The sequence below is a fragment of the Rattus norvegicus genome, chromosome 6 (assembly GCF_021556685.1).
Source record: "Rattus norvegicus strain SHRSP/BbbUtx chromosome 6, alternate assembly SHRSP_T2T, whole genome shotgun sequence".
Classification (NCBI taxonomy): domain Eukaryota; kingdom Metazoa; phylum Chordata; class Mammalia; order Rodentia; family Muridae; genus Rattus; species Rattus norvegicus.
The window spans coordinates 124,001,798-124,027,500 of record NC_141539.1 but is presented as its reverse complement, the minus strand read 5'-3'; the positions used below and the strand labels follow the sequence as shown (position 1 = coordinate 124,027,500).

General features: G+C 46.6%; 3 protein-coding genes across 12 annotated transcripts in view; 1 reads left to right on the top strand and 2 right to left on the bottom strand.

The window, feature by feature from the left end:
* Positions 1-15,929, top strand: part of Ptpn21 (protein tyrosine phosphatase, non-receptor type 21) — a 65,180-nt gene extending 49,251 nt beyond the window's left edge. For 2 of the 3 annotated variants that reach the window (NM_133545.2, XM_087552213.1), the window contains 8 exon segments: positions 155-239; positions 3,296-4,731; positions 9,041-9,178; positions 9,892-10,113; positions 12,139-12,267; positions 12,437-12,671; positions 13,312-13,472; positions 14,050-15,929. In NM_133545.2, coding sequence (NP_598229.2) covers positions 155-239; positions 3,296-4,731; positions 9,041-9,178; positions 9,892-10,113; positions 12,139-12,267; positions 12,437-12,671; positions 13,312-13,472; positions 14,050-14,178 — 2,535 coding nt within the window. In that variant the 3' untranslated portion in view covers positions 14,179-15,929. 3 annotated transcript variants of the gene reach the window in all.
* A 2,525-nt stretch (positions 15,930-18,454) lies between these two features.
* LOC148005418 (ferritin light chain 1-like) lies at positions 18,455-18,843 on the bottom strand. Its single transcript, XM_087555012.1, has 2 exons — positions 18,703-18,843; positions 18,455-18,625 (listed from the first exon to the last, which is right to left on the bottom strand). The coding sequence occupies exons 1-2, from the start codon at positions 18,841-18,843 to the stop codon at positions 18,455-18,457; spliced, it is 312 nt and encodes a 103-aa protein (XP_087411138.1).
* A 4,863-nt stretch (positions 18,844-23,706) lies between these two features.
* Spata7 (spermatogenesis associated 7) overlaps positions 23,707-25,703 on the bottom strand; it is a 45,034-nt gene continuing 43,037 nt past the window's right edge. For 6 of the 8 annotated variants that reach the window (XM_087552231.1, XM_087552233.1, XM_087552236.1 and 3 more), the window contains 2 exons: positions 24,579-24,636; positions 23,806-24,407 (listed from right to left, as the gene is read on the bottom strand). In XM_087552231.1, coding sequence (XP_087408357.1) covers positions 23,847-24,407; positions 24,579-24,636 — 619 coding nt within the window. In that variant the 3' untranslated portion in view covers positions 23,806-23,846. 8 annotated transcript variants of the gene reach the window in all.

The window sequence follows — 25,703 nt, the reverse complement described above, 5'->3', positions numbered from 1 at the left end:
CCTCCTCCTTCTTTATGGTTAATCTCCATTTGCAATACATTTAACTCCTGTAGAAGCCTTTCTAGTGAAGAGAAAGAGTCCAGCAAAGAATGACTTTACCTTTTTTCACATGGGCAATGTATTTTAACTCTATGTCCAACTTTCCATTTCTTAGCCTAAACCCCAGCCCTATGCGATGCCTCCCCCACCCCAGCTGCATTATAATGGACATTATACAGAGCCATTTGCTTCTTCCCAAGGTAAAGTACCCTGAGTCTGCAAAGCCGTGCACAGTTATTGCTAAGAGTAACTCGGAAGACCTAGAGATCTTGGTTCCTTATGGCACTTGTACCCCAAACTGTTGCCCCAACGACGGCCATCCTGGAATCACAGAAGAGGCCATCACATTCAAGTTCTTTCTTGAATGTGTGTCTCTCAGATGACCCCAGATGTGTCCAGTGGCAGCCCCCTACGCTGGGTTCTAAGTCCCTAACTCTCCTATTAGTCTTATTTAGGCCAGGCTTCCCTTAAGTCCATGATTCTCCAGTCTTCGTCTCCCAGGTGATGGGATTACAGGTGCGCCACCACAACAGGCAGCCAACAATCCTTGGTCACGGAAGAGAATTCAGTTTTTGTTTTATCCATCCCTGAGATGCCTAAGTTACTGCTACTGCAGTTGTGTGTGCCCAGCAATGCCACCATGCTGAACCCTGACCATCTGTGTGACGTTGGCTTGTAAACTGCATCTCAGTGTACTGAAGAGCGGAGAGGTTGATACTGAGGTAGATTCAGTATAAAGAAGCTTGGGGGTCTCATAGTACAAACAAGGCTCATGGCGTGATCACGGTTTTCTTGCTAAGAGCACGCGTTAGCATGCCATTCACCGTGTTGTGGGCACTTGAAGAGCTTTCTGGATCTAGCAGGATGGCTGGATTTCATCAGTCCCAGGCAGGTCTGTGACTCGGTCTGCTGACTTGCTGGTGAGTGCTGTGGCACAGGAGAAGGGGCTGTTTGGAGGTGGGGTCCATTGCCCATCATGTGGGGGCTGGGATGTGAACAGAGCTTTGGTGTGGATTTCAGTGTCCCCTGGGGCTGTCTCCTTGCTGTCCTCTCCTCTCTGCACATGCCCATCTGTACTTGCACGGAAGCCTCTCCAACCATGGGGACAAGGCTTCTGCCTCCCATCCCCATGGTGCTCATTCTCCTACCTCAGACTATGACGATCCTGCTGTTTTGTGTTCCTTTGTCTTCCAGTTTTTACCACACTGTGTCTGAGAGTGATGTCTCTGTGCTCTAGTCTGTTGGTTTCCTCTTATTCCCTCTCAGTGGTTTCCACAGGTGTCTTCCTGTCCTATGGCATCACAAGGCCTGTCTATGCCTTTTTCTTTCATGCTGGGGGCTTCCCCAGCAGCTCCTTTGCATAGAGTTTCCATAACAGTGGCTCAGTTTCTCCTTCCCACTCTGTTGTCATTCCTGTGTTCTGTCCATTCCCCGTTTCCCATGGCCAGATGTGGGAACCTGCATGGAGGCTCTCTGTCTAATAATAAACAGGACTTAGGAACTGGTATCAACTATCAGGACTTGTTGGAAGTCAAGTATTAAATTTGAACTCACCCCTCACCCTCAAAGTCTGTTTTTATTGTGATGAAGTCACTCACTGTGGACTCCAAGCTGCACGTAATTTCACCCAGTGAGCTAGCTAGCCATAACCCATAACATCACTGTTTTCCATATCCCTTTCTCCATGTCCCCCTGCCCCTGCTCCAATATGGGTCTTTATCCTTTCAGACTGCCCACTAGCCGCTCCGTCCCATGCTCTGTATCTTCTGTCTTCAGACTCCTCAGCTCACCCGACACAAAGCTCCCAGTTGACCCCCGTGATGTGCATGGCCATCCCTTTCCTGTGTCTATGGCTCCCTTAGCCTGCCCTCCTCATCCAGCCTCACACTGTTTGCTACTTTCTAGCTTGTTCTATCTCAGTGGAGCCTGGCTTTGGCCTTCTGCTCTGCCACCCACACACCCTTATCCCACCACCCTGCAGCCCACATGCGCCTATGCAGCCAGAAGGGGCAGATTCTGCTGCACTAATCTCTCAGTGGATTTACTTCTTGATCAGAGTCCTTGTTAGTTGTGTCCTGCCAGGTGGGGCTCTGTTCCTTGTTAGCCTGATTGGGGGCTCAGGCGAGAGGAGCCTTTTCCACTGTGGAGGACCAGTTCCATTGGCCAGAGCACTGGGAGATGTGAGGAGAAAGTCCTCAGAAACTGGCTCTTAACCTTCTGCTCACTTTCTCCTTCCCGTCACTGGTCTCACATATGTGCTCCACACCAAGGGATAAGGAGGTATAGTCCTGTGTGCTCTTACAGAGCATGGAGGCAGAGACATCGGTCTGGATGCCACACTGGTCTAGACAACCTGGGTAAGGGATCTGTGACGAGATTGAGCAATGGCTGAGAGCTCTGCAGATGGAGAAGCATAGGATGAGCAGCAGGGTGCTGCAGGAGGAATGGAGAGGCTCTGAGAGCTGTGTGCACACCAGAACAAAACGTGCCCAGTGGGTAACCACACATCATCCTGCCTTGGAACTTCTGAAGTACACAAACTGTACTTGCCACGGGATTTGCCGGCTGATGTTGTTTACCCATTGGAAGTAGTGCTCATAGGCAGTTCAGGTGAGCTGTAGGCTGAGTGAGGAAAGACAGCCGCTTCTAGCCCAAGCAGGCACGCCAGTGCTGGAGAATTAGTAGCCTGAGCCTGTAGCTCTGGATCCACGTCTTGCTTGACTGGAGGCTTGCTGGGGGCGACTATACTTACCTTAGCCTTTTTCTTCTTGGCTTCCGGGCCTTTGGTGGGGTTACAACTACCAGGGACCCTCCTGTTGGGCAGGAAAGCTTTGCACCTGCTGTGCCAGTAGGCTTTTATAGTTGGCTTCTTCTCATTAAGGAAGAATCATGCAGACAACCTGACAGTCCAGCTAAGGAAATGTTTGCAGACAGTTGGTATTTTCCCTAGCTCAGCATCTCAGGGTTGAATCCCTACGCTCACGGGCTCGGTGCTGTCAACAGTATCCCTTTCCTGAGTTCCACCGTGCTCCAGAAGGCCTGGACCAGTGTCGGACTTAGATCTGGCTAGGGCCTAAGCACTCACTCTAAGCAGACAGACCTACCCCATGCTGTAGGAGAGGAAGCTGAAGCTTCCAGGACGACAGTGTGCTTGAAGATGTGTTGGTCGCTTCAGGGCCTATCTCAATATTTGGCTGGAGTGATGGGTCCAACTTAATACATTTTCAAAATCTTTTAAAACCCTTTTCCTCCTCAGACAATGTCTTTGTGCCCAACAAGAATGGATTCTATTGCCACTCCCAGACAAGTTTGGACAGAACCCAAATTGACCTCAGTGGCCGCATCCGCAACGGCAGCGTGTACAGTGCACACAGTACGAACTCCTTAAACACACCTCAGCCCTACCTGCAGCCCTCCCCTATGTCCTCCAACCCCAGTATTCCAGGCAGCGATGTCATGAGACCTGACTACATCCCATCCCACCGGCACAGCGCCTTGATTCCCCCATCCTACCGCCCGACCCCTGACTACGAGAGCGTGATGAAGCGGCTCAACAGAGGCATGGTGCATGCAGACAGGCATAGCCACTCGCTCAGGAACCTCAACATTGGCAGTTCCTATGCATACAGCAGGCCCGACGCCTTGGTCTACAGCCAGCCTGAGATTCGGGAACACCCACACCTCGCCTCTCCCCAGTCAGCCCACTACCCATTTAACTTGAACTACAGTTTCCACAGCCAGGCTCCGTATCCATACCCTGTGGAGAGGCGGCCTGTGGTGGGCGCTGTGAGTGTCCCTGAGCTGACCAATGTGCAGCTGCAGGCCCAGGACTACCCAGCTCCAAACATTATGAGGACCCAGGTGTACCGGCCGCCCCCGCCATATCCTTACCCAAGACCTGCCAACAGCACCCCGGACCTATCGCGGCACCTCTACATCAGCAGCAGCAATCCAGATCTCATCACCAGACGCGTCCATCACTCGGTGCAGACCTTCCAGGAGGACAGCTTGCCCGTGGCTCACTCTCTGCAGGAGGTGAGTGAGCCCCTCACAGCAGCTCGGCATGCACACCTACAGAAGAGGAACAGTATTGAAATCGCAGGGCTCACACATGGTTTCGAAGGCCTGAGGCTCAAGGAGAGGACGATGTCAGCCTCAGCCGCAGACGTGGCCCCCAGGACCTTCTCAGCAGGCTCCCAGTCCAGCGTCTTCTCTGACAAAGTGAAGCAGGAGGGAACCGAAGAGCAGGGGAGTGGTGGGTACAGTCACAAGAAGTCCCTTTCTGATGCCACCATGCTGATTCACAGCAGCGAGGAGGATGAGGACTTAGAAGACGACAGCAGCAGAGAACACGCTGTGTCTGAGCCCCGCCTTACGGCCGCTTTCTCTCAGGAACAACAGCTAAACTACCCCTGTGCTTCAGTGACTCCGGTCACTGGCCCTCTGCATATTTTCGAGCCCAAGTCCCATGTTACGGAGCCTGAGAAGAGGGCAAAGGACATCAGCCCTGTCCACCTGGTTATGGAGACTCATCAGCCCCGAAGACATGGACTGCTGACCCCCTCCATGTCCGAGTCAGACCTCACGACGTCAGGGAGGTACCGAGCTAGGAGGGACTCTCTCAAGAAGAGGCCAGTGTCAGATCTCCTCTCTGGGAAGAAGAACACTGTGGAAGGACTTCCGCCACTAGGGGTAAGCTTCTGGGAGCAGAGGTGCCTCAGACATGGAGGATGGGCCCCCTAATCTGTGCTTTCAACTGTCGTTTTCCTTAGAACCAATGGTTCTCAGTTTTTAACCTTTTCTCTTAACTGTCATTTCCTGCCCCAGCTCTGAGTTTTGCCTTATTTGGGGTATGTACGAGTTTATGCGGAAACTGTGAACTGATGGTGGTCATGGTTTTGCTAGGGGTCAGTTGGGTACAGAGAGCAGGCCTGTGGAGGTGATGGGAGGAGTCCCTGAGCCGTCTAGTCCAGTGCAGAGGAAGAGGGGAATGACTCAGTTCTCCAGCCAAGGTCGCTTTAAAATTCTGTGACCCAAGAACTGCATCTGTTCAGATCTTTCAAGTGATGTCTCCAGAGGCATTTGAGACCGTATCCCTAAGTCTTATCCTTATGTAGTTGTCAAGGTTGGAGACTGGATCCAGCTTGACTCTCTCCCATGACCAGTGTGGACTGAGGTGACTCTGGACCCAGACGGTATGTCTCTTTAAAGGGATGAGTGAGTGAACTGGGTGTTCAGAAGGCCCTTGTGAACATGGGGGCTCTCCTACTCAGTGGAATAAACACAGGGAAGCACTTCCTACGCATTTCAAACAAAATGCAAGAGACCAGCCCCGTGTTCTGTAGCCTCCTTTCAGAACATTTTCCACGTGCAACGATTCTACCCTTGCTGTGCCCACTTCATAAGGAGCACATTGTTAGAGCCTGTTCCACAGATAAAGACGCTGGCTCGGAAACATTAAGTAGCTCTTCCAAGGTCATACAGCTAGTGAGTGACTGACATGGAATTTTCAGCTTATTTTATCTCTAGAATCCTCTTCTTCCGAAGAACACTGTTTGGGTGTGTTATATGTAGCATTTCAGTGAGTAATTGCTCCCCGAAACCTGGTCTGTCTGCACTGAGTCTCTGTTGAGTTCTCAGCCTTTAACTAAGCGTCCATGGATCTGTTCGTGAGTGTGTCCACTCAGTCACCATCGCTGTGTTGCTCAGGCATGCGGATCTGGGTGGCCCTCACCTCCTTGGACCAGGCCCCGCACTGGGACAGTATCAAAGTGATGTGTGTGTTCACTTGACCCCCTGTATCCTGGCAGCCCAGGTTCCCCTCCTCCACTTCTGTTAGGATGGACACAGGTGCACTTCTGGACTAGGGCCTCCTCGGAGAGAGGCAGGCCGGCTGGCAGGCTGGACTCACAGGCTCATAATGCCCACAAAAGATCAGTACCCACCAGTACCCACCAGAAAAGCAGCTTAAGGAACAGACTTAAGGGCATCTCAATTTCCTAAAGGATGAACTTTAAGTTTAGATTTTTTTTTTTTTCTAAGTGTACAAAGGCCAGTGCTCAAGAGGACCATGGCGGAGGGTACAGGCTGAGCAATATCAGGGCAAAGACAGTATGGGGGTTTCCACAGTCACTAGCTGAGTCCCCAAGTCAGTGGAGGGGGACCTTCCACAACAGTGCAGTAAGAAGTGCCCACTGTTTCTATGCGAAACACCAGTGCTTTCAGTGACTCTGATTTTCTAACTTTCTAAGGGTTGACAAGACCAAACCCCTCCAGCCCCTGTGAGCTCTTTAAGGTAACACAGCCGTTACCCACTGTAACCGGTCAGCACATTGGATGACTCAGGGTGGGAAAGTCTAGCGTGTTCGAATGGAGTCTGGCAGGCTCAGCTTAGACTGGGGCTTTGACAAGTTGCTTCCCTTAAAATAACATTATTATTTAAGATGTTTTAGTAAAGTTGTACAATTGGATCGTCTTTTGACCCCTTCTTTTTTGCACAGGGATTTTTCCTATTCGAGGACATGCATGAAGGCTGTGGTCAGAGGAAATGTGTGGGCCCTTACGGTGGCCAGCCCGGGTCTGAGTAGAGGTCTTGTCTGCATCATCAGTGGACAAGACCCTCATGGTCACATCTCAGCTCGGCTTGTCCACCTACAGAGCCTCAACACTGATTCTTTATCAAAGGGGCAGCTAGTGACCTTGGGCAAACTGTTTAGCCTTGTAAAGGAGGTGACCTTGACAGTCCCAGGGACTATAAAATTAACCCTCAAAACATGGAAAGCACTCAGTCACCACTGATGCTGCCTCACAAGTTTAGTTCCCCAACTCTCCAAGAATTGAAGAGGTCACTCCCCTGCTGAAGCCTTTGCCACCTGCAGGGTGACATTACATGATCATGTCACTGTGCAACATACAAGACCTCTAAAGCAAGGCAAAGTTAAGCAGTGAGTAAGTGGCAGACAAGGAGGGGACATTTTAGAATTCCCCACCCATGGGCCCCACCCCCAGGGACGAGATGGTTATCTCCGAGGCAAGACTGGTTTGGGTGCCCGTGCATCTGCATACGGGTTGGCTCCCTGATGCATCCTTTATGCAATGTGGTTCTTACCTAAGAAGCCCTGCAGATTCCGCATTGAAAAGCCACAGGCTTGGTAAGGGATAATCACAGCTAGTCTTGAAACACCCTCATCTGGCTTGATGATGTGGGGTGTTTAGATTTTAGTCTGAGAAACAGTAGAGCCAGCTAATACTGGCCAGCAGGATCTGTGAGGCTTTGTGACTCTCGTGAGCCAGATGACTCCTTGGGCAGTTGGGATGTGGCAGTGGTCAGAGAAGACAGAACCTTTCATCTCGGCAGTTGGTTAAACAGTAAGGCTAGCCACTCTTTTCTGCAGACTGTGCTGTGCCCTCCCCGCTCTCTCCCTTTCTACTTCTCTGTTTAGGTAAGGCTCAGCTGGTAAAGGCAACTTACCTGAACCAAGTTAGTTAATTTCATGCTGGGTTTTAACCCAAGATTCTGTCCATTTTAAGTCTGAACCGAATTATGGGGGAAGCTCATAGGCGACATGATCATGAAGTTAAAAGATAGCCTAGGGGCTGGAGAGATGGCTCCTTGAGTAAGACTGCTTGCTGTGCAATCAAGGGGACCGGAGTTCAAATCCCAGCACCCATGTGATAGCCAGTCCCGGTTGTGGGTGCCTGTAGCACCAGCAGTGTGTGGAGATAGGTGGATCCCAGTGGGTTTCTGGGTAGTCAGACTGGATCCACTGAGAAAGACCTTGTCTCAAGGAGTAAGGCGGAGAACATTAGAGAGATACTGGATCCCATGTTGTAGCCTCTGCTTGTATCCATGGGGGTGCACACATATCCTCCAGTTATTAATGGCACAGCATTTTTGTCTTCACCAAAATGTTTCTTTTTTTCTCTCCATGCTTTTGATCCTGAGTGTCATGGTATTTTTAGGCTAATAGAACTGGAATAAGCTGGTTTCCTTATAAGAACCAAGAAAGGCATTTATTTCTTTGAATACTGGGACTGTGTAACTTTACAGAATGCCTGAAGTTCTCAGGTTTACCTGCCACAGAGGGGAACTTTGGGGAACACTGTTTTCACAGGGCAGCCTCCCCCTGATGTGTCCCTTCCACTCTGGCTCTCCGAGAGAGCTCAACTGTGTTTATTTCTCAGTTTAGAAATGTGGTTGCTTTGAGAGGCCTTCAGTCACATGGTTCTGTCGAACGGAAGATTCGAAGGCAATTTACATTTTTTTCTTGTTTTTTTTTCCCCCCAGAAAAAATTTAAATTTCTATTAGTTTATTTTAAAGATAGTAAAGACTGCTGGGTGGTGGTGGTGCACACACCTTTAATCCCACCACTCCCGGAGGCTAAGGCAGGCAGGGTTTGAGGCCAGCCTGCTTGGTCTACAGAGTGAGTTCCAGGACAGGCAGGGTTACACAGAGAAACCCTGACTCAAAAAAACCAAAAAAAGAAAGAAAGAAAAAAAAAAAAAAGCGAAAGGCTGCTAGGCATGGTGGTGTGTGCATTTTATCCCAGCACTCAGGAGGCAGAGACCGGTGAGTTTGGCACTAGGCTGGTAGGTCCAGGCCAACCAAGGATACTAGCGAGACCCGTATCAAAATAAGACAAGAAAAGGCGACACGACCCACTGCTACCTTGTCTGTTTTGGGTGGACTCCAGCTGAGTTTTGGTGCCACGCTTTGAGGTTGGGTAGCTCTGTAAGAATTAAGAACGCTGCCTGCCCACAGTCTCACCTCTCATTGCAACAGAGCCTTGTAACCAATTGGAGTCAAAGCCGTGTATCTGGAGGCCTTATCAGAGCTCTGGCCTTGAAAGGAATGTCATCTTCCTCCAGCTCCTTTGGCAGGAGTGGAGTCTCTCCTCCGGCTGACTGAGCAGGGCGAGCTCTGCCTTGGTCAGCCCATTGACATTTTTTTGAAAGGTGTCTGGGTACATTTTCTATGTGTGTGTAAATATTTTCTTACAGGGAATGAAAAAGACTCGAGCAGATGCAAAAAAAATTGGCCCCCTCAAGCTGGCAGCCCTCAATGGACTCTCCCTGTCCCGGCTGCCCCTGCCTGACGAAGGCAAAGAAGTGTCCACCAGAGGGACAAATGACGAGAGGGTGAGTGTGCTGGGGCCTGGGCAGCAACGCCAAAGGGCCCTCGTGCAGTTTTGGGGAATGTCCTTTCTAAGACAGTGTCAGAGTTGTACGTGAACGATAGGGAATGTCATTGTCTGGGTTACAAGGGAGTGAGCGTGTGGCTCCAAGGCCTCAAGTCACCTCAGGCCCGACGTCAAGGTTTTTGCTTCTGAATGTTCTTGTTTCATTTCCTTAAAGTAAGAACGTGTGTGTAAGAGTGCATAGGAAAGAAAGCAGACCGTCTATTGAAAATTCATCGTGATTTTACATTAAAATTAAATATCCTGAATTTAAAAAGGTTCTTTGTGAGGTTTTGTTTAAATTAAGACAGGCGTTCATTTCCTACCGCTGCGTCTGAGGCTGGCTCAGGGCTCGCTGCTGTCTCAGCATCCTGCAAGCATTTGTTATAAGTCAGAGCACATGCTCACAGATGCTAGACCGGCTTCTTCTAACTCCTTAAAGCTTACAAAACCGACCACAGGTTTAGACCTCAGGTTAGCAGACTGCCTTAGGCCATCGTACAACTTCAAACTGAGTTTCGAATTCTACATCTTGCCAACAACATCATGTCTTTTGTTCTAATTTTTGTGACTTGTAAAAAAATTTTTTTGGTTCCATGTATAAGGCATGAAGCAGAAATCGAGTTTTTAAAGGACCAGGCAGGTTTGGTGTGACCCTCTGCCTTTCCCTCATAGTGTAAAGTTCTGGAGCAGCGGTTAGAGCAAGGAACGGTCTTCACCGAGTATGAGAGGATTCTGAAAAAGCGGCTGGTTGATGGCGAGTGCTCAACAGCTCGGCTCCCTGAAAATGCAGAGAGAAACCGATTCCAAGATGTGCTCCCCTACGATGATGCCAGAGTGGAGTTGGTGCCAACCAAGGAGAACAACACTGGCTATATCAATGCGTCACACATTAAGGTAAGAAGAGCGTCCCAGATAATCAGCGGCACTGTGGTGGGGGCTAACTGTAGAAATGGTAGGATTTACATCTCCTTTTGAGTCTTTCTCAATTACGTTATAAGCTGGAGATTCCAGACAACAGCCAGAGCCACACCCTCTCTCTCCTCCTGGTAGCTTTTCCCACCCACATTGTTACGGGGACTCAGAGCAGCTCGTTTATTTTGAATCTGAAGACTCATTTTGAGCTTTCCAGTTCCCATAGGAACTGCTGAATCGGAACCACTCATTTCCCCATCACGTAACCACGTGTACTGCATGTGACGGATGGGCCTGGCTTGCTTTTCATGTCCTCCCTTTTCCCAGCACTGTCGACCAAAGCCAGGTCTTGTGCTAGGCAGACACTGGAGTGCCGAGCTGCCTCCCAGCCCTGTGCCCTGGGACTTTGGAGGACATGCACACACACTTTTGCTTATGAGAATGTTCTGTCTTCCTCCTGATCTTCTGGTATCACTTGGTTCTATACAAGCACTCCCCAGAACAGTCTGATGCTAGCACTGGGTGATGTTAGTTGCTAAGCGGGAGGCGGCAGCACAGAGCTGGCTCAAGCCAGCCAGTTGGGTTTCTCTATGTAGCAAGGAGGAGTCCTCTTACAGTGAGTGAGTTGTGCCTTTTGTCTCCCAGTTTTCTTTACCTTGCAAGTCATATTTGATATGACCTCCAAGGATCTCTGAAGACTTGGCAACTATGTACTGCTTAGTGGTCGGTCTGTCTGTCTGTCTGTCTGACTGTCTGTCTGTCTACCTACCTACCTACCTATCTTGGTTTTGGTTTTGGTATTTTTGAGACAAGGTGTTTCTACATCTCCTTGGCTGGGCTGGAATTCTCTATATAGACGGGGTGGCCTCAATAATAGAGATCGGCCTGCTCTACACCTCAGGTGCTGAGACTAAAGGCATGCTTAACGGTCTTGAGGAATTAATACACACACTGCCTTACTTTTTATATGGGTATTGTGTGTTTAGAAACCAACCAAGTCTTTAGAATAACTCATCTACTCACGTGTGACTGCATGGGCAAGGTGAATGACTGATTTTTGTGGTATTCAGAAGTTCAGCTGCCACTGGAGAAGTCGTGGAAAGAATGTGCATTTCAGAATTGGGCAGATTGGGTCAACTCATGGATCTCTCAGCAATTCTGGGACCCCTGTTTATTTAACCACCTATATGATAACCTGTGTCCACCACGTGCTGCTGCTGAAGGGAGCCCAGTGAGAAATTCAGTCGGTGCTGAGGGCTGGCTGGCAGCCTGAGGGAGAGTGTGGAACTTAGCTTGGCACAGGCTTTCTTGTCGAGTGGACACTCAGAAAGAAATATGGATGTCAACAGTTACTGACAGAACGTAGTTTAACTCAGGGTTCTTGGCTGTAAATCCAGTAACTCCTTATTGTGTTAGCACTGGGGAGCATTAAATCGTGCCCCACCCAAGTGGGAACTTGGCCTTATGGGAGGTGATCTTGAACTCAGTTCAAGACGGAGACCATTCTAAACTGAAGACTACATTTCTCACGGACATCTGGCATTAGCTTAGGCTTTGACTTACTTGCTAACACTTTCCAAGCATATTTAGTATTTCACCATGGCGAGCTGTGTTTGTGATTTAAGGAACTGTGATATTGGTGTCACCATCACAACAAGAGTAGCTATTTGCCTAGGACTTGTTATGTGTTGGACGCCATACACACTGGGTCTGTCCTCAGAGCCCCGTGGGCTGGGCGGTTATTGCATTTTGTAGATGCCAACTGACATTGAGAGGTGAGCAGCTGGCTCAAGTCTTGCAGATGTCGTATGAACTGAAGGCATGCAGACACGTTTATAAAGATGTCAGCAGTTGCAATTGTATAAATGAGGGAGAGGTTAGACAGACTCTGTCCCTGCTCTGCTGAACAGCTCCCTCGTTTTTCAGTGTTCCCAGGAAGACAGAAACAGCTGTGCGCGCCATTCCATGCACGCCGTGCACTAAGCTTTTAACCTTCTCTGATTTTAGGTCTCTGTCAGCGGAATTGAATGGGATTATATTGCCACACAGGGACCATTACAAAATACCTGCCAGGACTTTTGGCAGATGGTGTGGGAACAGGGAGTCGCAATTATAGCAATGGTGACAGCGGAAGAGGTGAGTGCCTGTCCTCTCAGGTCATTTTTCCAAGTCTCCAAAGAGCTGCTAAGGTTAAGCACCCAGAGTTAATCTTTAGTGAGACAGCACGTGGCCTGGTAGAGGTTTGTGTGAAGAGTGCCCCAGGCCGGGCCCTGAGCTACTGCTGAATCACACTTGTCTTCGACAGGAGGGAGGTCGGGAGAAGAGCTTTAGGTATTGGCCACGGCTTGGCTCCAGGCACAACACTGTCACCTATGGAAGGTTTAAGATCACAACTCGCTTCCGCACGGACTCGGGCTGCTACGCCACCACAGGTTTGAAGATGAAGCACCTTCTCACAGGGCAGGAGAGGACAGTTTGGCATCTCCAGTACACAGACTGGCCTGAACATGGCTGTCCCGAAGACCTCAAGGGATTTTTATGTAAGTGTCTTTGTTTATAGGCAGCTTCCTTTGTGTTAGGTCTCTAAAATAGTGCCTCTTTGTTTTTCCTGAAAGCTTTGGACTTACTTTAAAATAACTTTACTTTAAAATAAACGTGTTTGAGGAGGTTAACAGGAGATGGATTTGTAGTTTGTGTGTGTGTGTGTGTGTGTGTGTGTGTGTGTGTGTGTGTGCTAACTAACATCACCCACACACACACACACACACACACACACACACACACACACATCCGTCCATGTGCCACATCATATGTGTGGAGGTCAGAGTGCACCTTGGGAAGTTTGTTCTTTCTTTCCACTCTGTTGCTCCTGGGGATTAAACTTAAGGTTGTCAGCCCTGGCAAGTGTCCTTACCCACACTGCCATTCTGCCAGTGCGAGAAGGCATAGTTAAGAGATGCCTGGCCTTGAATAGAATGCCACAGCTAACTGACATGTCTCCTCCGGCTACTTTTGGCTGAGGCACCAACTTTCTTTCAGTCACCATAAGGTTGGCCCTGGTATCTACGTACCCAGTGCCCTTATCTGTGGTCTTCTCCGTGAAGAGACTTAAGGAGATGGTTGTTGGTTTTATATGCTATTGCCCCTGAGTACTTTAGTATTTCACTTATTTCTTCACAGCATACCTTGAAGAGATCCAGTCAGTTCGACGTCATACAAACAGTACAAGTGAACCCAGAAGTCCCAACCCCCCGCTGCTGGTGCACTGCAGTGCTGGCGTGGGAAGAACTGGGGTTGTCATTCTGTCAGAGATCATGGTGGCCTGTCTGGAACACAATGAGGTGAGTTATGCTTGGCTCCATGACCTGGTGAGAAGAGTGAGTACTGGGAAGGAGACGGGCATGGTGGCCCCATAGCTTTCTGAACAGTTGTCCTTGGACTGTGGTGGCCACAAGATCAACATTAAGTGTTGTTAAAGACTTTGAGAAATCCTTGGCTCCGACCATCAGTAAAGACTGGGATGTCATATCATATAGAAGGCCGTTCAATGTTGTCTTCTCTAGTGTTCTCCACTGCGGGCTGAGTGCTCTGTTTTCCTGTAACACCATTTACACTCCCAGCATTCGCACCAGCCAGCAGTGTGGGAAATGTTGGATTGATCCTGGGAGCACCTAGCACACTGTTTTTGTTGAATCTCAGAACCTTGTGAGATATGATTTATATGAAACTGATTTACAAGTCACTGTGTTGCAGCTAGAAACTGTTGAATAATCCACACGCACATTTTATTTGTAGCTAAAACAAATCAGATGTTAGTTCATTACAGGACTCTCGTCTGTCTCCTCAGCAGATTTCTGAGGGTGGCGGTCCTTGCAGTGTTGGCTCCCCTCAGCGGAGTTCTCCTCTGTGTCTCCCCAGGTGCTGGACATCCCCAGAGTGCTGGAGCTGCTGAGGCAGCAGAGGATGATGCTGGTGCAGACACTTAGCCAGTACACGTTCGTGTACCGGGTGCTCATTCAGTTCCTGAAGAGCTCTAGGCTCATCTAAGCTCCACCACCTTTCTATGGGGACCCAATCATGTGATGTGTTTACAGCTTTAAAAAGAAAAAGGAAAGAAAAGAGTGCAGCTCCCACTTTGTTCCCAGGAGTCCATGTGGAGACCTCAACAGGAAGTGTGTAAGAGCTGAAGAAGCTAAGCATGGGGCTGAGGAGTCTGGGGACCTGGGAGAGGCCGAGGAGGCAGGTGCTGCCCTGGCCACATCTGCCTGGTTTGCTGCACTTGCACAAGTTTTGGAGATTGTATTTTCTAGACAGTTCTCTGTCGTACTGAAGCTGCCTGGGCAGTCCCAGCCAGCACTTAAGGCACACAGACTTCTATCTTAAACTCATATTTGATAATGCAATTTTATGACTAAATAGGGCTTTTTCTTTTTTAGCTAGAAGCTGAACTTTTCTGTGGGACATCCACAGACCGTGTGGTTCTTGAGTACCTGTATTTAAAACCATTATTAGCTTTTGTTTAAGAACAAAAACCATGGGGGAACTAAGTGTTTTATTCATGAAATCCAAAACTAAAGAAAATCTAAAAGTGTTATTTTGAAACATAGAAAGCATTTTTATATTCAGAATGTTTTTTTAAAAGTTATATATTTGTACCTTCTATATTTTCCAAATAAGAGCTCCATTGTTATGACACTGAGTCAATGTAAAGTTGGGGATAAAGGCACATTATTTAAAAATCTAAGAATCAGATTCACTATTTTTTCAGTATTATTAGTAAGCGTAAAATGAGTTTGATTTTATTGAACATGAAAGAGCAATTGCATAGGATGGTTTTAAGCACTTTTTTGTTAAAAATGAGTTTAATATATGTGGCTTTATATTTAAGCAACAGTGGACACTATTTCAAAGAGAAGGGCTCTGAGTACGTTCGATGACTAGGGGAAGAGGAAGTGCTCGCGGGGCTCACCCGGAAGGTGTGGTCATTACACAAATGCAGTATTACCTATGCTCACTCGAGCGAGAGCGAGAGCTGAGATGGCGTGGAACTCAAGGCCTGCTACCGTGATGACGGGCTTTGCTGACTGGGGTTCTTCCTGTCTTTCTTCCCCCCACAGACAAGTCCAGGCTTACATTACCATTAGAGACCCCCGAAGAGGCTTTGTTTCCTTTAGGTTGAAAGGAGGAAATAGTTAACGAGGTTCCTTTCCCTGAACCACAGCCCAAACTTGTGGGGCCACCAGAAATTGCTGTGGTGTTCAGGGGGTACTTGAATTTAGCACCGTAATCCTGTCCTCCCCCAGGGTCAGTTCTAGGTACTTGGTCTCCCTTTCCATCCCATTTGGGCACATTCTCTATTGATCAGAACCCAGGCTTGAAGTGGAAAGTGCTGTTCTTGGAGGACAAGCTGGCACCCTTAGCTGAGGTGTGTCATGTTGTCCAGTGCCCTGCATCGTAGGCTGCTGATTCAGTGTGGACCTAGAATGTTCGACCTAGGACTAGCTTCCAATACTGTCCTGCCATCACTCTGATTTGACTTTGTGGTGAGCGTCACCACATGACAGGGGTGTGCCAGCCCATCGAAGCAGGACAGACACAGGTGGATTGTGCCCCAGGGTGGGATTTGTGTGCTCTATGCTCCATGTCAAGCCATGTGAAGGTCAGGACCCTTCTGAAGCTTTTCTTCCAATGGTACGTTGTTTGAAGATGCTTTCCTGTCACACCTAAACATTTGGAAATATCCCACTGACAAGAACACATTGTAAAACAAAACTTTAATTAAAGAGTAATATATGGCACATTTGTGTTCCTGGTGTAATACTTTGATAAGTAAATTCCTTCAGGGCAAAATTACCTGCTTAAATCTGTTACCCTTCAAATGTCGCACGCTTGATATCACTTGATATCACAGCTAGCAAATGAGAATTTCTGAGGGAAAATATCTCGACATTATTGCATTTAGGAACAATGTGATTCTCAAGGGACAAATCAAAATTAGGGTGTAAAGGTTTGCCATGCCTGAGTTGAGAATGTTACTGGTCTGTCTGCCAAATTTATGAAGTGCTTCATGTATCACTAAGGATTTTAGCTCCCTGATAGTATTGATGTCATACCAAAATTAGTTCCAGTTCCACACATACAGGTTGTAAACCAGTTTCTACTAGTTAATGTTGGTATTTCTGGCATCAGCGTTCCTGATTACTGGCTGCTTTTGCTGAAATTTCAATTTGTGGAGTGTTAAAACTGCAGTCACTTATTGCTTTCCTAGGAGCTCCTAGTGAAGCATTCCGAAGGCCATAGAACTCAGTATTGAAAACGTTTAGGCAGGTTAAAACAGATGTGCTCCCTTAGAAACTTCCGGAAAGAGAAATATCTAACTGGGAACACAGAAGGGGGAAGGCAAGATTGTGATACAGCACTCTGTGTTAACATCATGGCCAAACTCACTACAGATAGGCAGATACTCTTCCCTTTTCCTTGCAGTATAGAGATAGAAGTAAGTTGTTTAATATATGTATTATATATCTATATAACATGTATATAATAACACTACATATACAAGATATACTTATAGAATATTTACATTACATATTATACAATCTTATAAATATATCTTAAATATTAGATATTTTTGTAAATGTTGTAATTTATATATTTACTTAAATAATATCTATATGTAATAGATATATAATTTATGTGTTATATATGTATTATAACATTTTAAGACAGTCTCACTGTGAGTCTGTGGTGCACTGGAACTCACTCCATAGACCACGCTGGCCTTGAACTCCTTAAGATCTGCCTGCCTCTGGGTCCTGAGTGCTGGGATTAAGTAAGGCTTTCACTACCATATCTGATTTAAATTATGCTTTTAAAGGAAACTCTTGAGTATAAATTTAGTAAGAGAGCACGTGAAACAAGCTAAAATGATCTTTTACTTGAAATTCCCTTTTTAAAAACTAAACCTCAGATGGGTCTTTTTTTGAGTTGACAGCTGAGAGAACTTTTTATATTTCTGCTCTAGTCCTAGTAACTGAAATTACGTCCAGAAAAGGGAAGTATAGAGTCCACGCTCTGCAAGTGTGAGCTGGAGAGAGGATTTCAGAGCCCATTTGATGGGTTCTTTGGTCACGTAAGTGACATCACCTGGGCATTTCTGTCAACTCTCAAACATTCTGAAGGCTCATTTAATGTGAACGAGATAGACCTGTTTTCTTTTGCAAATGTCACAGTAAGTGCTTGTGTTAATTCCTTTTGTTTGTCTCCCAAAGCCATGCTGGAGGGGTAGGTCGGGGTTATGAGGCCAGCAGAGGGGAGGTGAAAGGTAGGATATAGTAACCTGTTGTGTCCTTTGAGAACAAAGGGCAGCTTGCACCCTGGTGGTGAGAATGAGCTCTCTCTGCTCTGCCAGGCACTGGGGCCTGAGACTCATAGTTCAAGCCAGATTGGCCTGAATTTCATAGGAAAATTCATATTAGTGGTTATCTCAGCATTTTCTGCAGGAACCCGAATGGTGCACGGGTGGTAAGGTGCCAGATGTGGGGCTTGGGGCTGAAGCGAGCATGAATGCTGGCTATGGTGGGGTGGAAGGGTGAGTTAGCAAAGCAGGCTACCACCTGCTTCCTGGCCTGGTAGGTGGATTGAGATGGGAAGAAAGATTTACAGCGCCAGCACAGGGGCACCGCCAAGTGCAACAGCGCCGTCTAGAGGCCGGCTTTAGATCACATGTGTATAGCAATCAGGACTTTCTGACAGGATTTTGAAAACCATTCAGATTGGTGATGTGTGCTCACAAAATTAAAGCATCTTGAATAATCTGGAGTTCATGACGTTTTTAATATATTGACTATTAAGCTATGGGTATTAGTAATATATCAGGAGTGCATGCGCGTGTGTGCGTGTGTACATATGTGCGTGCATCTGTGTTCCTAATTGAAGCAGTGCCTGTTTTGTTTCTGAACCTTTACCAGCCTTGGCTTTTAAACTGTACATTATTTTAGTTGTGAGACATGAAAAATACCCATTTGAGTATGCACATGCATTTTAAATTTTTACTTTTTAATAAGGGACTTATTAATGTGGACTAATACTTTTTAATGTGGATAAGTATCAGATCACTTGTGGACATTGAGTGACACAAATCTTTTTACTGTGTTACTTTTTTTTTCTGTTTCAAAAAGCTTCATTTTTGCTTGGTCCAAGAGGCGCTCAAAGAGATACTCACCCAGAGATGCTGGGGTAAGCCAGTTTGAGCTGGTTTTGGCCCTCCAGCCTAGGGAGGTTGGTCAGGTGGTTGCCCATCTTCGTGATGAGCTTCACCTCCTTATCCAGGAAGTGGCTTCCTCAAGAAGTCGCAGAGATGAGGGTCTGTGCAGGCAGAACTCAGGGCATGCAGATCCAAGAGAGCCTGGTTCAGGTTCTTCTCCAGGGCCAAGGCAGCTTCCATGGCCTCCTGTGTTTTACTCTGTTCATCTTGAGGTGGCTTCTGCTCATCCTGGAAGAGTGTACATCTCCCGAGATCATTCTGCAGCCCTCATGCTTCCCCTTGGCCAATTCGCAGAAGTGGCCTACAGCCTCCAAAGCCGCGTTATCCCAATCACAAAGGAAGCGCAGAGAGAGGTCGGTGTAGGAGGCCCGCAGGTCTAAGTCGACCAGGCGGTTCATGGCAGCTTCTACTTCCGTGGAATAATTCTCATGAATCTGAGAGGTCATCGCTGATCCGCTGTGTGGGGCTAACAGCAAAGAGGTGCTGGCTGGTCCTAGGAGATCACCTAAGGAGATGGTCCAGGAGGCTGTGACTGGAGAGACTTGTAAGGCGGCTGGAAGCTAGTGAAGTGGGAGTCCCCGGCTTTGTTCCGTCCAAACACTGTTGAAGCAAGACACAGATCCACGGGACCTCCAAGGCGCTGCTCTCCTTAGTTACTTTTCTATTCCCATGACAAAACACCATGACTAAGGAACGCATCATAAGGAAAGCATTTCATTGGGCTGAGTTTCAGAAGGTTAGAGCTCATGACTACCATGCAGGGAACGCAGCAGCAGCAGGCTTCAGCAGTAGCTGAGAACTCACATCCTGCTCCACAGGTAGGCAGGGGGGCTGTTAATGGCATGGTCTTTTTGAAACCTCGAAGCCTGTCCCCAATGAGACACCTCCTTCAACAAGGCCACACCTCATCCTTCCTAAACAGTTGCATTAGTCATAGTATTTTATAGCAACAGAAAAGTAACAAAGAGAGTCGATGGTGGTGGAGCAAAGGCATGGTGTCAAGAACAGCTGAGAGCTCTTGATCTACACTAGGAGGCTGAGAGAGGCAGGCATTGGGAATGATGCTCAGCCTTTTGAAACCTCAGACTTGCCAGACCCTCCGCCCCCTGCTCCCCCAATAATACAGGACCTCCAACAGGGCCACAACCCTTCTCATAATCATAATCAACATAAACCTCTGGGGGCCATTCACATTCTCTTTCAAACCACTTCCATGTTAAGTATGTAAAAAGAATTTTGGTAAATATTAGAAATATGTATATCTATATCTATATATAAAATTATGTATATTACATATAAAACACTTAAATTGTATATATGTATATATAATTTAAGTATATATTATATTTAAAATTGTTTAATATATAACATATATACATTAATAGTATGTATATTTACATATTTATTATATGTATGTATGTATATACATATATATATACACACACACAGAGTTTTAAATAACATAAGGGTTATGATGCACCCCTCAAGAGTAAGTACCAGACATGAGAAATCCTAAGCTGGTGAGGGGACTCACGAGATCCCCAAAACAGTAAGGGCTATTGCCCTTGCCCTTGCCCTTGCCCTTGCCCTTGCCCTTGCCCTTGCTCGCCTCCTGGACCCCGAATGTAAGTGCCTACTGCTGATGACACCTCACACTGTAGATGCAGGACTTGGGGGAATTGAGCTGGGTTAGAGCTTCTCTCTGGACCAGCATAGTACCAGAAGGTGCCATTTGAAGCTGCCAAGGAAGAATAATAATAATCCTATCCAGATGTGATACCTACAAGCCACAATGATCAGATCTGCAAGAAATTTCCAAAGGTACAATAGCGGCACTTAAACTGTGTGTGTGTTTCAGTTTACAACTCCATCACTAAAGGAGTCAGGGAAGGAACCAGGACTCAGTGGAGCAGAGGCCGTGGAGGAGTGCTGCTTACCAGCTGGTTCTCCATGACTTGCTCAGCCTTTTTTCTCATACAATTCACCTGCCCAGGGGTGGCACCACCCACATTAATCATAACCAAGAAAATGTCCCACAGGTCAATCTTGTGATGGCATTTTCTCAGTTGAGGCTCTCTCTTCCCAAATGACTAGCTTAGATCAAGTTGACATAACAACTGTCAGTGTAACCCAAACGTCACTATTAAACTATAGCCCAAGATCTCATATTAGTATCACTATCTCAGTAAATGTGGGAGCTGGTATGGAGTGGGGTGGTAGAGGCAGTGCAAAGGAATCTATGCGTCAGCATTTATATCTTGGGGTGTGGGGCGGGGTAACCAGCAGCTGGCTAATTGGAAGTGTACTAAGTGTAGACCTCACTCCTCATCAAACAGGCTGCTTGCAGGAATTGCTATTACAGAAAGCAAACGCAGAGGAGCACTAGTCATGGGTTGCCTGGCCCTAGTTGCTATCACACAATTCCTCCACCAAGCCCCAAATCTTAGGAAGGGGAGGGAAGACCAGGGGACCAGGACATCTGCTGTGAGATTATATTGTCTACATACAATAGGAAAGTGGAAATCATAAACTCTCAATAGTATGGCCGCTCAAACAAGACCCGAATGATGCAAACAACAATTGGCATCCCAAGGTAGATGGTAGAAATCCTATGTGTAGATGAAGAGCTACAGGCAATTTATGACTAAGAGGAGAGTTAACCTTCCTCAGGGATGACGGCTCCCTAATTCCTTATCCAAAACCAAGTGGTCCACCAGAAAAACACACATACTGAGTAACACTCAATTCAGCAGGTTCTGCTTCTATTGTATGTGTGTGTGTGTGTGTGTGTGTGTGTGTGTGTGTGTGTGTGTGTAATTACAAATTTTGGTAAGGTTTGAATATTAATGATACAGTACAGCAATTTGCCTGGAAAAGTCTTCTAGAGATGCCAAATATTAGAAGAGACTTAATAACAAGATTAAAAATATAAGAAACCTTAAACCCATGTGAATTAAACTATTTTACTACATTCTCCTTTCAAAACTGGAAAATTGCACCATGAGAAATAGCTGTCCTGCATCCCTGTTCCTTAACATTTTGCCTCTGAGCCTTGACCTCCTTAGGATGTGAATGAATTAGCTGTTAGGCAGCCATTGACCAGGGGATCCAAAGAGAGTTCCTTCCTCTCAAGGAACTTACCTAGTGTGGACATTATTGCAAAGAAACAATACAGCACACATGCAAACAAGTGGAGTAGACAGGTACAGCACTGCAGCAACCACTCGGTTACAGGAGGTGGCACATTTAAGCTGAGCTATGAAGCTTAGGGCTCTGGGGAATGCAGAAGGGAAAAATACTCGGAGAGTAAGCACAAACATGAGCAGAGGCAGAACAGGCAAGAGGTGGGGCAGCCAAATGCCTGTAGGAAGGAGTAGGAAGGAGATGAACTGGAAACGATTTCATATGGTTAGCGAGTGGACACACTTTAAAGGAACAGCCTTCGGGTGTTTCACACACTACTAGTTTACTTCTTAAGATTATGGTGCTGTAATTGAACCCATCCAGGCACAGCTATGAGCCTCAGAATAGAGGTGGGCCATATGATAGAAATGGAGATATTACTTGAAGAGTCTAAGTTAGCCTTTTCTAAATCCAGCCTTCATAACCTTAAATAGCTTTTGCAATACCCAAGCAGTTTAATATTTACTTCACCTCATCTTTTAAAACAAAAATTGAGAAACTAAAGGATAATAGCAAAATGTCCTAAGAAGTATACAAATTAGAATGGGTGAGGGCTCCAAACACGTGCACGTGCACACATGCTCTTACACACGCGCACACACGTGCACACATACACAAGCACACAAACACAGAGGAAGCAGCAGCCAGTGGGGGATCTGCTGTACAGCTACTGCTGAGGAAAGGTGGGAGTTCAGGAACTGAATAAAAGTAGGTGGATGTGGAGTCCAAGGCTAGCCCAAGAGCTAAGATGAGGGAAGCATGGGGAAAGACGCCATTAACACTTGATCGTATTCAAAAGGCTCAGAAGCATACAGGTGCTGCTCTGAAAGGTGCTGGTGATGTGCTTCAGCTGGTAGAGTGCTTGTCTAGCATGCGCAAGGGTCCAGGCTCAGTACTCAACACCCTTTAGGGGCTAGAGAGATGGCTCAGTGGTTAAGAGCACTGACTGCTCTTCCAGAGGTCCAGAGTTCAAATCCCAGCAACCACATGGTGGCTCACAACCATCTGTAATGGGATCTGATGCCCTCTTCTGGAGTGTCTGAAGACAGCTACAGTGTACTCATATACATGAAATAAATTAGTAAGTCTTTAAAAAAAAAACTCTCTCTAAAACCGAGCGTAGCCTTTAATAGCACCACCCCGGAAGTAGAAGCAAGACCATCAGGAGTTCAAGGCCATCTGCTAACAGCAGTTTCAGACCAGCCTGAATTACAAGACCCTGTCTTAAAGTTAGCTTTCCAGAGGCTTGAGGAAGGGGTGCATTATGGAACAAGAGACACTGGAGTAGGAGCCTCTGCCTCAGCACTGCGGTTCTTAACCAGGTCAGCGTGTCATCCTTAAACCATAACCACTCACTCCCTATCTCTTGTAGTGCTGGGAACATGAAAACAGCACAGGAGCTGACTGGCCAATCATGTTATTGTAAATAGTTGAAAAGACAAAATCCAGGTTAGTCTCTTGAAACATTGTTTTTGTTTTGTGTGGTTTCTGGTTTGTGAGACAAGGGTCTCCATTACAGGACAGGCTGGTCTCAAACTCAATGCTCCAGCCTCTATACATTAATGTTTTAAGACCATCCCAGATTATAAACCTTTCTCAATGCTCATGAGATCACTATGTTGGATCAAACATGGTCCTCTGAAAAATGACTTTAGAAGTGGTGGTCGAAAGAGCCTCAGGTCACCCAGTGGTTCCAACCCTTGCGTCTGCACTGTGGTGTACCATCCCCTTACCCCTGAAGAGTGCAAGAGGCCTGTGACTTGCCCGCTTCTAACCAAGAGAGTTAAGGCAGAAAGTGAGGGAGAGTTAACGACCTCGACCTCGCTAGTCTCTGTGTCCTCCTTTGCCCTAAAGAGCAAAAAGCCATGCTGTGGCCTGCCTAGGGAGGGTGCATGGCAGGGGATGGCAAGTCGTCATCTGTGCTCTCCACAGCCAAAACCAAATCAAACTCTTAGCTCTACGGTGTGAGAAAATGGAAGCGTAGAAGCAGCTTCTTTCTCAAGTGTCCTGAGGAGACCACAGCCCTCAGTACCAACTGGACTGTAGCTTTTGAACCCGAGTAGAGAACCTATCACTGTTTCAATTCTTGAACCACAGACTATGGGATTAATAATAAATATGTGGTGTTTCAAGACACTAAATTTATGGCAATTTATTACACAGCATTGAAATTACACAAATCTTAATATGTAAAAGGGGACAAAATAAAGAAAAGTGATATTGAGTTACTGGCCACATGGAGTATTTATTAATGAAGATCCAAAGGTCAGTCTTCAATGCTCATTTCCATGATTTTTAGAGTCGATAATTCCTTATCATGATTACTGCCACCTTCAATGCTGGGGAGTGAAACAGATGGGGACAGTGATGTGCTCAGACAGCAGAGTTCCCTGGAAGTCTCAACCATTTCAAAGTCACTGTCACCTTCAATGACATCCACAGAGGTCTCCTGGTCTATAAAACTGTCAGAAACACTTGGATTGTTTCCGTCCCAGGGTAAGGCTTCGAAATCTGTTTCATCATTGACCTGTTGGACTATAACACCTTCTGAATGCTTGACTTTATGGGCAGGTAACAGAAATTCACCTGGGAAAGAGAACATCTTGTTTTCGTCCTTTGGCACAGATGACAGCATGTTCAGTGCCTCCTGGTACTGCTGACGTTCATGATGATTTACTGCTTCTGTATCATTTATAAACCTGTTTTCTCTTGAAGTCAGAGCCTTTTGAAAATGAAATTCATTGAATATTCTGAAACTGTTTTGCTCTTCCTCAGAGATGCAGCCTAAGTCAACCTTCAGTCCATGCAGCAGGTAGCGCATCTTCCCCTAGGATTAAGGGGAAAAGCAACTCTGAGCACCGTCACCTTAGTGAGGCCCGGACAGCGGAACGACACCCTCACAGCCCTGCGCCCTTTCCTTTCATACAAAGTGCCTGTTTTAAATAAAATACATCCTTTTAGAGAATAGAAAAACCTTAAACTCCAAAGAAATACAAACCTCCTCCAAGTGATGTTTATTTTTTCTTATATGTCGCTCAAACAGTCGTTCTAAAAACCTACAAATGATAAAGAAAACTATTAGTATCTTAAAATCAGATAATCCACTAAATGTGAAATAGTTACGTAATATAAGACTGACAAGGACTGGAAAGTAGTTGGCAGATGAATAGTTTCTCTGTGAACCTAGAAACTAATCCTTCCTGCTCTGTGAGGTTCTCTGACCTGGCAGGCAGCCTGGCTTCTGTCATGCATTTGTTCTATGTTCTATAACAGAAGCCAGTCCATCTGAAGAACTGTGGAACTGTGAAGAACTATTTCTGCTTCTGTGGATGTTTGAGGTGAAGACTAGAACTGCCTGCAAAGCTCTCTCCCCCTCAGACACAGAGACACTAAAGCTCCCTGCGCCCCTCACCAAATCCTACAGAAAATGCTCTCATGGAACTGCTTAACCTTGGCTTCGTTGATGCCAAGCCTACAAAACGACCTCCAAGTGAATGCCAGGAATTTATGCTAAACATAGCTAGATATACAACAGTCTGCCCCCACTCACCCCGGACATGGTCTAGTATGGAGTCCTGGCTGGCCTGGAACTCTATGCAGTCCAAACTGACCTGGAATTCTGAGATCTGCCTCCTTGCTGGGATTAAAGGCGTGTGCTACCATGCCTGAGCACAGCAACAGTTTTACCTTTTTTCCTGCCAAAGCCAGCATATCAGGGCCAATGAAAACCACATCAAAGAGGAATTACATCTCGAGGACCAGTTTCCTCTCCCCTAAGGTTACAGTCCCTTCAGAAAAGTTAACTGAGAAGCAAAGCTCACAATCCCTTCCGAGAATTTAACTGAGAAGTGACTAGCTTCAGGGAATGTATTCTTTCTACTGCGGAACAGTATCACATTAATGTATTCACAAGTTTCCTGCAAACAACTAATTTCCTTGGTCACTCAAGTTACCCTCATTCATGCTCGTCAATGACATACAGTAACCTCGGAGGTCTGGGTTATTCTACCCTTTTTAAAAGATCAGGAACTTGTATCCTACTCTTCACAGCTACTGTGAACACTCTGGAATGGTACACATTCACATTTTTCTATGCTTACGTATTTCCCCAAGTTGGGATTAA